Consider the following 14,723-nt stretch of genomic DNA (forward strand, 5'->3'; position numbering starts at 1 on the left):
TCAAGTCGGGAGGTTTGTAGCGTGTTTCTAGAAGACTGGCATGAAACCGCAGATAACGACCTGATCAACTTTACAACGAACCACGCAGCTGTAATACAACCACTGCAACATTACTTAGATGATAACAGTGTAAATAGCTGGATATATTCAGAGAAGCTTTCTTATTGCACAGATAGCATCCGGAATTTCGCACAATGAGGAAAATAGCGTTGCTCTTGATGGTGTTGCTTGGGGTTGCCCATTTTGCGGCAGTTGTCCGTTGTGATGATGGTATGTATTCTGTCCTTAGATATATAGTCTAGGTTTCATGGTGATATGAATGCAGTTGCAACCTTTTTTCACCTTTGTTTCCTTAACCATTCGGCTATTTTACGGTCTAAGCCCGTCTCGACAAATATCCTGCAAATCTAGTTGACGTTATAGTAGCTAACTAGCTTGCTAGTTCAGTTACTTTAGCCTACTGATGGTGCACACGTGAATCAAAATGTTCTACGAATCCACATAAAACGATAGCTACGTGTTCTATTGTTCTTAGAAGTGCCGCTATTTCCTTGCAAACAATGTATTTCTTCTGCCGCTGTCTGTTCTGCCTGTGGCTAAATCTCGGTCCTTGTTGAAGATGACGCAGGACTGGACAGCGATAGTGATGCCGATGACACCGAGAGCGATGAGGAAGACGAGGAGACTGATGAAGATGGAGGAACAGAAGTGAAAGAAGAAAACGGAGTGTTGGTTTTGACTGACAGCAACTTCGACACCTTCATAGAGGGAAAGGACACCGTGCTCGTTGAGTTTTACGCACCCTGGTGAGTTGTTACGTTGTCACATGATGAAAAGACGGTGCAATAATCGTTATCAGAGAAAGATAAAAACAAGTACCCATTTTTTCCAAATAAGAAGCTTTGATTGAATCATTTGAGTGGGGACTTTTGAAAAAAATAGCACAACTTTAAACTTTTTAATTTGCCAAACCTTTAGGTGTGGTCACTGCAAGCAATTTGCACCAGAGTACGAGAAGATAGCCCAGTCTCTGAAAGACAGTGACCCTCCTGTCCCTGTGGCCAAGGTGGACGCTACCAAGTCCAGCGCTCTGGGACAGAGGTTTGAGGTGTCTGGTTACCCCACCTTCAAAATCCTGAAGAAGGGAGAGGCGGTTGAATATGACGCTGAACGGACAGAGGAAGGTAGGTTTACCATAAGGTCCTTGTCTCTCTGTAGTACACTATTATCAACACAACACATTGTTGGTTTAGGTCATTATTCATGGGGGGGGGAAGTACTGTACAAGAATAATGCCAGGTGAAATGTATTTTGTGGAAAGAAAGTGGTTTATAAACATCCATCTTGCGACTGTGTCTGTATGGCAGCCATTTTGGTTCTGACCTAATGCGAGTGGTTCTGTGTTTCAGCCATTGTGGCTCGGGTGAAGGAGGTGTCCCAGCCTGACTGGCAGCCCCCCCCAGAGGCCACGCTGGTTCTGACGAACGACAACTTTGACGTGGTGGTCAACAACGCTGACATCATCCTGGTGGAGTTCTACGCCCCCTGGTCAGTCTGAGGGTAACGCCGCACAGCTTGGGAATATAAACAGGAATCGTTTAATTTTTTAATGACTTGACTGAGATAAATGTCATTTTAAATGATATAATTATTGTTCCAGTCTGTCAGCAGAGATGTGGCCACTTTGCTCTCTGCCTGATGAATACAGACCGTTCCTCGACTAACCACTCAAATACACTTAGAACTCTCCATATCCACTTCTGATCCTCGATTCTTCTGCTTTCTCTACATGCTCGATTTCTATGTAACTTTGGATAAGTAGCGTCTGCCGAGTGAGTAACAGGAAGTGGTGTTGTCTCCCCAGGTGTGGCCACTGTAAGCAGCTGGCTCCGGAGTACGAGAAGGCAGCCAGGGAGCTGAGCCTGCGTTCCCCTCCCATCCCCCTGGGCAAGGTGGACGCCACCGTCCAGAGCGACCTAGCCACCCGCTTCGGGGTGACCGGGTATCCCACCTTGAAGATCTTCCGGAAGGGCAAGGCTTTCGATTACAACGGACCCAGAGAGAAGTTTGGTACGTACCTTCTGAAGTGTGTGTGTGTGTGTGTGTGTGTGTGTTTTGCATGAGTTTTTTTTTTTTTTTTGGGGGGGGGTGTTTGGTCTGAGCTGTATGAGTTTTCTGTCTGTCTGTCCTCTCTGTCTGTCTCACTCACCTGTCTCTCTTTCACCCACGCACCTCTACCTGTCCCCCGCTCTCTCCAGGCATTGTGAACTACATGAGTGAGCAGGCGGGGCCTCCGTCCAAGCAGGTGCAGACAGCCAAGCAGGTGCAGGAGCTCATCAAGGACGGCGATGACGTGGTCATCGTGGGCGTGTTCTCCTCCGAAGACGACGAGGCCTACGAGATCTACATGGAAGCCTGTGAGTCGCTTTCCCTGGTCTTCTCTGAGGGTCGAGACCTGCAGTTCTCAACCCTGGTTTTGAGGGACCCACTGTCCTGCATGTTTCCCTGCTCCAACGCACCTGATTCAAGTGGACTAGGCTTCTGCTGAGCTATATAATGATGCATTATCTTGAATCAGGTGTGTTGGAGCAGAGACACATCTAAAATAGGCAGGACAGGGGGTCCCTGAGAATCACTTGTTTAGGTGAATTAGCGGTGATCTATACTGGTTAAATGCCCATCTTAGGAGTTGCACCCGGCCCTAGACTTGAGTACTAAAGTAATACTTTTATTCAGCAAATATGATACAAGTCTTGTGTGAGGCATTAAGGGAAGTGCTTGGGAAGAACCTTTTGATATAAAGAACAGCACAGTTGGAGGTTGTGTGGTAATGAGCTCTGGGCCTGCAGGTAACTCTCTCAGGGAGGACTTCAAGTTCCTGCACAGCTTCAGCTCTGAGGTGGCCAAGCTGGTGAAGGGTTCCTCAGGGCAGGTCGTCTCTGTGCAGCCTGAGAAGTTCCGCTCCAAATACGAGCCAGCGTCACTGACTCTCACTATTCAGGTAGGCTAGATCACAATGGATTTTTGTACTGTATTTTTTTAATAATGGATATTTGGGTGGAGCTGTACATGGATGTAATTTATTTACATACATTTTATTTTAAGAAATACAATTCAAAATTAACATTAGTTTTTTTAATTAGAAAATCATTGTAATTTAAATTGGATGTTTTTTTTATTTTTTACATTTATTAATATATGAATGTCAGTTAAATGTTAGACTCATCTCCAGAAGTAGACTAACTTCCTGTGGCCGTGCTGCTCCAGGGCTCCACGTCGGTCCCAGACATTCAGGACTTCTTCAGGAAGTCGTCTCTTCCTCTGGTGGGACACAGGAAGCAGAGCAACGACGCCAAGCGCTACTCCAAGAGGCCTCTGGTGGTGGTCTACTACGGAGTGGACTTCAGCTTCGACTACAGGAAGGGTAGGTGTCCGACTTCCTGTGTGGGACAACATGAGCTGCTTGACGGTGATGTACGTTTTTATGCGCTTATTTAGTGTTGTCTGGTTAGGTGACGGTCCAAATATATGATTACCCTTCATGTGATGGGTTTGTGTTGAATTAAATAAAGCCAGCATGAAGATGGCGATGGCTCAACTGTTGAATTATCATGTCTCTACGCTCATCATCAAATTGTATTTGTGTTGCCCCTTTTTAAAAGAAATATCACAGAGGGACTTGCGTACGCATGTAACACTGCACCTAAACCAGCCTAAGCCCTCATCCCCTCTCTGTGTTCCTGATTCCTGCAGCCACCCAGTTCTGGAGGGCAAAGGTGCTGGAGGTGGCCTCGGACTTCCCAGAGTACACCTTTGCCATCGCGGACGAGGAGGACTATGCTGACGAGCTGAAGGGCCTGGGGCTCGGAGACAGCGGGGAGGAAGTCAACGTGGGGATTCTGGGAGATGGAGGCAAGAAGTTCTCCATGGAGCCTGAGGAGTTTGACGCTGATGTTCTCAGGGACTTTGTGATGGCCTTCAAGAAAGGTATGTTTTACAGTTGGTAAAATAAAAAAAATTAAAAACATTCAATTGATCGTTGTGCTTTGATCCACCATTTACCATATAGTGATGTTGCCTCGCCTCCCTTCCTTTCCCCAGGAAAACTGAAGCCCATCATCAAATCTCAACCCATCCCCAAGAACAACAAAGGACCAGTGAAGGTCGTTGTGGGGAACAATTTCGACGAGATCGTCATGGATGCGAAGAAAGACGTCCTGATCGAGTTCTACGCGCCGTGGTGCGGCCACTGCAAGAAGCTGGAGCCAGACTACCTTGCCCTGGGCAGGAAGTACAAGGGAGAGAAGGACATCGTCATAGCCAAGATGGACGCCACCGCTAACGACATCCCCAACGACAGATACAAAACAGACGGCTTCCCCACCATTTACCTGGCGCCTAGCAACAGCAAGCAAAACCCCATCAAATTCGAAGGAGGCGACAGAACGATAGAAGGATTTAGTAAGTTTTTGGAAGAGCATGCCACACGGCTATCGCAGAAAAGAGATGAACTTTGAGTGTCTTTTGTTGTGCAGCTGAGAACTCTCCCATGCTAGTGTGGGGTGTGAATGCCCTGGAGATGACAGGGAACATCTCAACAGGAGAGGAGTTACTGAATCGCTCTGATCCTGATATTCAACCATTTTGTTTCTGATAAGTCGAGAGATTATTTTTTGCCCCCCATTTCCAAACGAGCATGTAGCCTCTGCACGGTGTTCTAGATTTCTAAGTCTTTTTAAATAAAATGTTATGAACAAATATTTGTTGGTGAGTGGTGATGGCCATCCAAATTGAAATGCCTATCAAATAGCTTTAAGTACAACATGGTCACGTAAAGATGCAACCAATCATGACAATATGTTGTCTGTCGCTAACCTGCTGGTAACCAATGAATGTATAGAGGCGGGGTCTAATAAACCAGTTGACCCTGGCTGGGTAAACGCGCGAGGACGCGACTGAATAGTTTCAACTGGATCCTTTCCTCTCTCGCGAACTCCATATTTTATACAGGATTTCATTAAACTGAGGAATCAACATAAAGTCTTGACAACTGGCTCTTATTTGTGTGTGCTGTTATAGTCTCATCGTAAGCAATCGTAACGGTTGAGGGAAGGCTATCAGTGTACATTATTGAGATGCGGCCGGGGTTACCAGTTTTACGTGCCATGTGTGTCTAGAATAGAAATACAAAGGGTGTCTGTTTTATTGACAAGACGTCTGTCATCTAGACATCCATACGTATCTGGTGATTTTAGGACAGCGTTGCCAAGTACATCAGACGTTAACTAGACGCGATATGTTTACATTCAAGCGTTACTTATTATAATAACGTGACCCAATAAAACGTTTGGATTAGAAATGTATTTATAAATCTACGTGTAGCCATCTAGTGTTGATGGTGTCATGTCCGAAAATCAAAACATGTAGGATTTTGTCGTGAAACGTAGAGAACAAAGAAGTTCTCCACATGTACCCCGTTCCGGGCCCCCTACTCGGCACTCGCGCTTATTGGTTAGCTTTAGGTTACAATTGGACCTATTGCATAACAGCACAGTGAGACGTCTGAGTATAGACGTCGGTGATTGGTTCATATGTTTGGCGCTCGTTGAATCTGCGGTAGTCAGAGTAGGCGGCGAGTGAAGAGACAGAGATGTTTGAATAGTTGCTGAGGCGGAAAGATTGAACATAAAACCAGCACTGAAAATCCGTCAAATTTGATGCGTTTATTTCAGTTGACAGTATTCAACTGTCACATAATTAATGTATTAAGGCGTGGTAAAAGAAAAAAGCGCCAGGCTTTGTGTACCAAGCAGAAAAACAGCCGGTGTTCGGAGAGCTGACAGTGGCCGCGCGAGGTGAATCGTTCGCCCCTCACCGGGAGAGCTAGCCAGCAGTAGTAACCCCGAAAACACGGACAATTTTGTGTGTGAACGGTTGTCCGATTGATTTCAAGTCACTACGTTGAATGAGCATTGACCTCTCCCCGCAGGTATGAAACGCTGTCAAATGCACTGTTGTTTGTGTTTCTGAATGACGGAGAAATAGCGCAAGACTGAGCTTGTTTCCTTGGCTTTAGCTTGCATGCTAAAAGGCTAGCTAGTTCAGTTGTGCTCGTGTTGGATTGTAACTGAGGATTTGGGTCTATTTGGAGAGTTACCGGCAGCAAAAAACATCCAGCTAGCTAGTACACTTAATAAATCAACTTGTAAACATGTGTAACAAGACAGGACATCGTTTCTATTTTTCTTTGTTTAGTAAATTACACTTACAGCTCAGCAATGAATAATGTCACAAAGCTTTATCCGGCATCGCTGGCTAGCCAGCTAGTCTAGCTAGCAAGTGTGACGTGATGTCAAGACAAGCCACTAAACTCCCGGTTTCCGCATTGATATCAATCTCGCCAAATAGATTTTTTTATCTGGGTCTTTCACAATAATTCTGTCCAGGCAGTCTTGTTAAATACTCATAAGAATATCAACACAAATCAATCATTTCATCTATAAACACAAAAGCCAGTGTTTAGTTAGCGAGTTGGCTACCTAGCCTGCAGTGTCAGTCGAAGTAATCATCTCCAGTAGCTAGCTAGAAATGTGTTCACCCAGACTTGGAAGAACTCGTCTCTTCAGAGGTCTTTGGTCAATTGGGGTCGCTATTCAGCCACCTGCCACTGTTACTATAATCACATTCATTTAGTTCTAAATCTTAAGCAGTCGTGTGTGTGCGCTCCAGGCTGATCATGGTGCTAACAGGGAAGAAGGGGCCAGTGTGCTGGAAGAAGAGGGTGAAGTCTGAGTACATGAGGCTACGACAGCTCAAACGCTTCAGACGAGCTGACGAGGTCAAGGTACGCACACACACACGTTTGTATTAATGTATGCAACATTTCACACCTTGATACAGATTCACTCATGTCTCACACCTCCACAGAAACTCTCACTCATGACTCATGTCTCAAATACTCTCTCACTCATCCACACACACAGTCGCTCATCCACACTCTCACACAGGCAAGTTTCTGGTGTGTCTTCTCTTCCAGAGCATGTTCAACTCCAACCGTCAGAAGATTCTGGAACGGACAGACATTCTGAACCAGGAGTGGAGGACTCGACGCATCCAGCCTGTTCACATCATGACCTCAGTAAGCTCTCTGCGGGGGGCCAGAGAGGTTAGTGTGCTTTACACACTCACACACACACACACTCACACACACACACTCACTCACAGGTGTACGTGGTGTGTGTGTGTGACGTCCTGCCTGCCGTGTCCTGTGTGGGAGCAGTGTATGGTGGACAGCAGCTTCTCAGAGTTCCCCAAGCAGGTGATCCCTCTGAAGACCCTCAACGCTGTGGCGTCCGTCCCTGTCATGTACTCCTGGTCCCCCCTGCAGCAGAACTTCATGGTACACACACACACTCGCCTACTCACACACACTGCTATCTGTTTAAGCGAGTTGTAAATATCTGTTCCCCCACCGTAACTCTCCTCCACTGTTGCCACCACCTCTCATCCCTTCCTCCTCTCATCCCTCCCCTTCTCCCCTCTCCTCACCTTGCCCCTCCTCTCCTCCCCCTCCTCTCTCAGGTAGAGGATGAGACGGTGCTCCACAACATCCCCTACATGGGGGACGAGGTTCTGGACCAGGACGGAACCTTCATAGAGGAACTCATCAAGAACTACGACGGCAAGGTCCACGGGGACAGGGGTGAGACACACACACACCACGGACACACACACCACACGGCAAGGTCCACGGGAACAGGGGTTAGACACACACACACCACGGACACACGCACTCGCACACGTATACACACAAACCTCATCTTGTATTTAGCTGTGCTAAATTGTGTGTGGTTGCAGAGTGCGGCTTCATCAACGACGAGATCTTTGTGGAGCTGGTGAGCGCCCTCACCCAGTACAGCGACAACGAGGAGGACGAGGAGGAGGAGGAAGAGCAGGACTATAAACTGGAGAAGATGGAGGCGTGCCAGACCAAGGAGCACCCAGAGGACCCCCCCAAAGAGACCCCCAACGAGGCCCTCGCAGACCCCCCCAAAGACCCCCTCACAGACCCCCTCAACAGCACAGAGAGTAAGAGACCGCTGATTCTGATTTCTGAACAGTTTAGAGACGTTATGTAGTTTGCGGTAATATCTGATCTTTCTTGATGAACACATTTTTAGTGTGTAACCTTTGTGTGTGTGTGTGTGTGTGTGTGGGTGTGTTTGTTTTTAGGCAGAAGCAGTGAGGACTCGAAGAAGTTTCCCTCTGATAAGATCTTTGAAGCCATCTCCTCCATGTTCCCTGACAAGGGCTCCACAGAGGAGCTCAAAGAGAAGTGAGTGTGTGTGTGTGTGAGTGTAACCTGTGTGTGAGAGTGTAACCTGTGTGTGAGAGTGTAACCTGTGTGTGTGTGTGTAACCTGTGTGTGTGTGCAGGTACAAAGAGCTGACGGAGCAGCAGCAGCCGGGCGCTCTGCCTCCAGAGTGCACCCCCAACATCGACGGGCCTCACGCCCGCTCTGTCCAGAGGGAGCAGAGCCTGCACTCCTTCCACACGCTGTTCTGCAGGCGCTGCTTCAAATACGACTGCTTCCTGCACCGTGAGGACACACACTCACACACAGGTCACACACACACACAGGTCACACACACACACAGGTCACACAGGTAACACACTCATACACACACACAGGTCACACAATCATACACACACACTTAGATAGATGTAACCCTTACACACACACGTTAATTTCCCCTTGTGTGATAATCAAGTTTACCTTTATATGAGAACTGAAAATGTAATACAGGAATCAAAGTGTAAGCCACCCCTCCTCTTCCTCGTAGCGTTCCACGCCACCCCCAACACCTACAAGCGTAAGAACATGGAGAACCAGGTGGACAGCAAGCCCTGCGGCCTGCACTGCTACATGTACCTGGTCCAGGTGGGTACCACAACCAACTATCACCTTAACTCTACAGACGTGACCACAACCCTGGTAGGAGGGTGATGGGGGCACTAGACAGGATGGTATTGGTCATCAGTGGACAGGATGGTAGGATGGTATTGGTCATCAGTGGGCAGGATGGTAGGATGGTATTGGTCATCAGTGTTCGTCCCGTCCGTGTGACCGTGGTACTGGTGTGTCCAGGAGGGCATGGTCCAGGAGTACCCAGAGGGAGGGGCGGCCGACCGGGGGAAGACTCCCTCCAAACGCACCACCGTCCGTCGCCGGGGACGACAGCCCAACAGCCGGCCCAGCACCCCCACCGTTGCCTCGGAGACCAAAGACATGGATAGTGACAACGATAAGGATGACGACCTTGACAACGATAAGGATGACGACCTTGACAACGATAAGGAGGACGACCTTGACAACGATAAAGATGACGACCATGACAACGAGAAGGATGACGACCTTGACAACGATAAGGATGACGACCTTGACAATGATAAGAAGGATGAGACCACCAGCAGCTCAGGTACGCACACACACCTATGAAGCTACATATACACCTACACACACACACGAAAATGATGGTGTAATGGTGTGTGTGTTCCAGAGGGGACGTGGCGCTGCCAGACCCCGGTGCAGCTGCTGTGTGAGGCCGAGGCTGTGGACTGGAGTGGGGCCGAGGCCTCCCTCTTCAGAGTGCTCATAGGAACCTACTACAGCAACTACTGCGCCATCGCACGCCTCATAGGCACCAAGACCTGCAGACAGGTGTGTGTGTGTAAGGGTTAGAATTGCATTAAGGGTTTGAAAACACAATTTGGAATGGTCGGACCCAACTAGAATAGAAATACAAACCTGTGTGTGTGTCAGGTTTATGAGTTTAGGGTGAAGGAGTCCAGCATCATCGCTCGTGCCCCGGCAGAGGATGAGGACACGCCCCCTCGCAAGAAGAGGAAGAGACACAGGTACCAAGCTCCGCCCACCACAACAAGCTCCGCCCACGACAACACAGCCCTGCCTACTCGACCTGTGTGTTCACTAACCAGCTTCTGATGATGACGATGATGATGTTGTTGTTTAGGTTGTGGGCCACGCACTGCAGGAAGATCCAGCTAAAAAAAGGTAAGTGTTGGTGAAAAACTCTTCAGTATCAGAGCATGGATATGTAGATGTATAGATATGTAGGTATACGTCAGGTGGCTGAGCGGTGAGGGAGTCGGGCTAGTAATCTGAAGGTTGCCAGTTCGATTCCCGGCCGTGTCAAATGAAGTTGTGTCCTTGGGCAAGGCACTTCACCCTACTTGCTTCGGGGGAATGTCCCTGTACTTACTGTAAGTCGCTCTGGATAAGAGCGTCTGCTAAATGTAATATAAATGCGTAGGTATATAGATGTATACTTTAGAAGCAGTGATGTATATAGATAAATGTATAGATATCTATGCATCTATATACATAGGTTCATATTAACTCCCTTGTTTGAAATGAAATCTGACATACTGAAGAGAAGCACATGCGCTTTTCCGGTTGCCATAGTCTGAGCCTTGTGACTCCTCCCTCTTTTAGATGGCTCCTCCAATCACGTGTACAACTACCAGCCATGTGACCACCCCAGGCAGCCATGTGACTCCTCCTGCCCATGTGTCACCGCCCAGAACTTCTGCGAGAAATTCTGCCAGTGCAGCTCTGAATGTACGAACACACACACACTGAATGTGCTGTGTGTTAGAACACACTGAAACACACAGACCATGAATGTCACACACACACACACACACTGTCTCTAACCTGTGATGTGTGTGTGTTTGCGCAGGCCAGAACCGGTTCCCTGGGTGCAGGTGTAAGGCTCAGTGTAACACCAAGCAGTGCCCGTGTTACCTGGCGGTGAGAGAGTGTGACCCTGACCTGTGTCTCACCTGTGGGGCGGCCGAGCACTGGGGCAGCAAGAACCTCTCCTGCAAGAACTGCTCCATCCAGAGAGGAGCCAAGAAGGTAGAGCACACACACACACAGGCCGCCCACACTCGTAGTAAAACATCATGTATGTCCTTTCTCTGAGAATCACGTGTGTGTGTGTGTGTGTGTGTGTGTGTTCCTCAGCACCTGCTGCTGGCTCCGTCTGACGTGGCAGGCTGGGGCATCTTCATCAAGGAGCCCGTCCACAAGAACGAGTTCATCTCTGAGTACTGTGGAGAGGTACGATGTGGGTGTGTGTGTGTGTGTGTGTAAGACCTATGGGTGTGTGTGTAGGACCTGTGGGTGACGTGTGTGTGTGTGTGTGTGTGTGTGTGTGTAGATCATCTCCCAGGATGAGGCTGACCGCAGAGGGAAGGTCTACGACAAATACATGTGCAGCTTCCTGTTCAACCTCAACAACGGTAACACACACACACACACACACAGATGCCACACACACGTCTCACACACACACACTCTTACATCTGGAGGAGCTTGTGTATCTGGATCAGTAGAGATGACTCCTTCGCTCCTGCAGACTTCGTGGTGGACGCCACCAGGAAGGGAAACAAGATTCGCTTCGCCAACCATTCCGTCAACCCCAACTGCTATGCAAAAGGTGAGGTTATGGGGTCAGATCTGGGTGGTGATACAGAAGCTGATGATCACACCTGGTCTGCTGCTGTTGCTGCTGCTAATGCTTCCCTCCCTCCTCAGTGATGATGGTGAATGGGGACCACAGGATTGGGATCTTTGCTAAGAGGGCCATCCAGACTGGAGAGGAGCTGTTCTTTGACTACAGGTCAGTCACATGGTCATACTGTGGGGTTACCGCGATGACTGGGGGGTGGGGGGGGGGGGGGATCGTGGTCGCTGTACTAACCCCAACCCTCTCCTCAGGTACAGCCAGGCAGACGCCCTGAAGTACGTGGGGATTGAGAGAGAGATGGAGCTGGCCTGAGTGTGCTCCCAGCCCTGTCTGGGTCAATACAACAGCCTTACACACACACGCTCCCTCTCTCTTATTCACACGCACTCACACACACACTCGCACACACACACACACACACACACTCTCTCTCTCTCACACTTGCACACACACGCTCTGTCCACTCGTCAGGAACCCCAGGTGACAGGCCGCGGGTGCAGCTGCAGGAATCCTTCAGGAGTTTTTGATCTTCGTCTTTGTCACTGTTCTTTTCTACCAGGCCTTGCTTTACCCGCCTCTTTCTAGCTCTTCGATAGTTGTTTGTTGTTTTTCTATCAACAAATCTTCCTCTTCTCTGGAACCTGGGACTGGATGTTACTCTGGTCACCAGCCTTCCTCTGGTGCTCACAGCAAAACCACAATAAACACACCAGACCACTAGTTTGGTGCTACTTTTATACACGGTGAATGAATCACTGAGTCAATCTGGAAAGTGAATCACTGAGTCGGTCTGGTGAATGAATCACTTACTGTCTGGTCTAAACTCGTTATTCAGAACCTTTTAGGAACAAACATTCCATCCTTACAGGATATCAGATGTACGTGTGTGTGTGTGTGAGAGAGAGAGGGTGTGTGTGTGTGTGTGTGTGTGTCTGTAAAAACGGTATAACCAGATTGTGAGCCCCCCCATGCCCCTGTCACCACGGTAATGACTGCCTGGAATGGTGTGTACCATGACGACCTGTTCCTGCTGTGTGGTGATGAACTAATGTTCCTGTTCTGTCCACCAGCACCTAAACCGTCTCTGTGACAACCAAAATCATTGTAACTCTTTAGATTATTGTATGTTTTCCCCTTCTTATTGTAAGCTTTTGTTGTTGTAAGATAATCGGATGTATCTGGACCCTGAGTCTTCTGCTGTGCCTTGAATCTTCCTCAGAACGTTCATTAGTACACTTGATTAGAGCCCTTCGCCACTGTCAAAACACCACTGTTGATCCCAGATGTTTCCTGCATGATCAGTAGAACCCAACGTTGGCAGGACAGCCCAGAGCGCTGGAGCCTGTGGAGTCGGCGTTCCCAATGGGGCCTGCGTGAATACTCAAACTCCCCTCCTTCCTGTTTGTCTTCAGAGACTACGATACTGCTGTAGGTCGGCATAGTGAGGATGACTGAAGGAAGGATGTGTGAGAGGATTGAGACGGGCCCCAAGCTGAATGAGAGCAGATGTGAAGGGAGACACTTAGAGCACGTCCCAAGTTACTTATGGGGAGGAGAAAACATTAAAAAAAGTCAAATCTCTTGAATAGTTGATGCTTTTTGTGGGACCTGGTGAACCTTGGTCCCATTTTAACTGGTGCTTATGGAAACTGACTTGTTTTTTTTGCTGATGAAACGTCTGACTGACTTGAAGCAATAATACCAGCCTTGAATCAAACAAGACACACAGCTTAACTACGAGGGGTTCCATCTCCAATCTGGTTTTTCTACCAGGAATTTATTGTGGGCTTCAGCTGTGGTGGGCCTAGTGAGCAGGCTGATGTTCAGAGGTGTCTGTCGGTGAGGCTGACGGGTCCTCCTTGGTCCTGGTCGTCTGGCAGGATCCTTTCTGACTGGTGGGTTGTCCCAGACAGCCCTGGGGTGTTAGGATGTACATTTGTGTTCTGGCTCGTAGACGGGACCCTCTCCCCTCCTGATTGCCATGGTGCTAAAATGTTTACAGGGAATACTGTCAGTGATGCAGAATAAAATATTGGAAAATTGGTCAGTCGTGTGTGTGTGTTCTGTTAAACTCAGGCGTGCAAACTCCTCACCGTCCGTCCGTCATCTGCCGCTTGTCGGGTCGCGGGGGCAGCAACCTAAGCAGGGAAAGGTGAAATTCACCTTTTTGAAGCCGAAATGAGTAGAGTGGGGAGAGGTTACATCATCTCAGTAGAAACAATTTTAACATGTATATTATGTAATTGATATCAGTTAAATGAATTATCAATTGGTTTGAGCGAGATTTGAAGCAGGGGTACCGTGTTTGGGAGTAGACTCGATGGTACACATGCTTACCACAGTCACAGAGGGTTCCTGCAAAGGTACTTTCTACAAGACAGTGTAATTGCCCTTATGACACTACTAAGAGCTACATAAGAACAGAGAAGCTGGCAGGAGAGAAAGAACTGAAGGCAGGCGTAAAGAAACCTTTAACTTTTAATTCATCACACATTTAGAAAATGAACCACACTATACAAATGGTTTCAACCATATAGCCTTGACCCAGCGTGTCTAGACCAGCCACGCCCCCAGCGTGTCTAGCCACGCCCCCAGGCACTTGTGTAGACGAGTCACATGAAACCTCCGGATGATGCAGCCCCTCCCTGTCGGACGAGCGTGAGCACGTCGTCACATGCAAACAGCACTTGGTTCTCATTAGGTATAGATAGCACTCACATGGTACTTGAAAAGTTCTATTTTATTTCTCAAAAACATAACTTGAAGCCATACGTCATTCATTGACAAAGTACAAGGTGCTCGTTTATTTTCTTCATCCTATTAAGACAAGTTCTGTCCTGTGAAGTAAATTCTAAAATGGCCAACAACAAGCTTCTTCCCACTGATTAAACATTGCCATTCTGTTTCCTCCATGTTTGATCTACACAAGTACCTGGGGCTCATTGGAGAGCGACGCGTCGGTGAACGTTTCGACAAGTCTTTCGAACTCAAAGTGTTGCTTCACTCACAAACACATATATTACAGGGACGCCCCTCCTCCCATCCCAGTGAGTTCTCCATAGGCTGTACTAGCTGTCAATCATTCAGCAGGCAGGCAGCCCAGTGACTCCTCCCCTCCTGACAGAGGGTAGCCAATAGCATGCAGTAACCTTAGATGCAGCTCCATTC

General features: G+C 48.2%; 2 protein-coding genes across 2 annotated transcripts; both read left to right on the plus strand.

Moving 5' to 3' along the window:
* pdia4 (protein disulfide isomerase family A, member 4) lies at positions 1 to 4,758 on the plus strand. Its single transcript, XM_062479611.1, has 10 exons — positions 1 to 270; positions 620 to 806; positions 979 to 1,184; positions 1,410 to 1,548; positions 1,865 to 2,070; positions 2,259 to 2,417; positions 2,850 to 3,001; positions 3,268 to 3,424; positions 3,754 to 3,987; positions 4,102 to 4,758. The coding sequence occupies exons 1-10, from the start codon at positions 195 to 197 to the stop codon at positions 4,515 to 4,517; spliced, it is 1,932 nt and encodes a 643-aa protein (XP_062335595.1). The 5' UTR covers positions 1 to 194; the 3' UTR covers positions 4,518 to 4,758.
* Positions 4,759 to 5,602: 844 nt separating this feature from the next.
* On the plus strand, positions 5,603 to 12,292 carry ezh2 (enhancer of zeste 2 polycomb repressive complex 2 subunit). Its single transcript, XM_062479461.1, has 20 exons — positions 5,603 to 5,989; positions 6,730 to 6,844; positions 7,037 to 7,165; positions 7,280 to 7,399; positions 7,582 to 7,702; positions 7,858 to 8,088; positions 8,233 to 8,335; positions 8,436 to 8,599; positions 8,844 to 8,941; positions 9,149 to 9,479; positions 9,561 to 9,721; positions 9,824 to 9,918; positions 10,035 to 10,075; positions 10,517 to 10,642; positions 10,764 to 10,942; positions 11,051 to 11,146; positions 11,247 to 11,328; positions 11,445 to 11,525; positions 11,624 to 11,708; positions 11,807 to 12,292. The coding sequence occupies exons 2-20, from the start codon at positions 6,737 to 6,739 to the stop codon at positions 11,865 to 11,867; spliced, it is 2,412 nt and encodes an 803-aa protein (XP_062335445.1). The 5' UTR covers positions 5,603 to 5,989; positions 6,730 to 6,736; the 3' UTR covers positions 11,868 to 12,292.
* Positions 12,293 to 14,723: the final 2,431 nt, after the last annotated feature.

Source organism: Osmerus eperlanus, chromosome 15, assembly GCF_963692335.1.
Source record: "Osmerus eperlanus chromosome 15, fOsmEpe2.1, whole genome shotgun sequence".
In the NCBI taxonomy this organism is placed as follows: Eukaryota; Metazoa; Chordata; class Actinopteri; order Osmeriformes; family Osmeridae; genus Osmerus; species Osmerus eperlanus.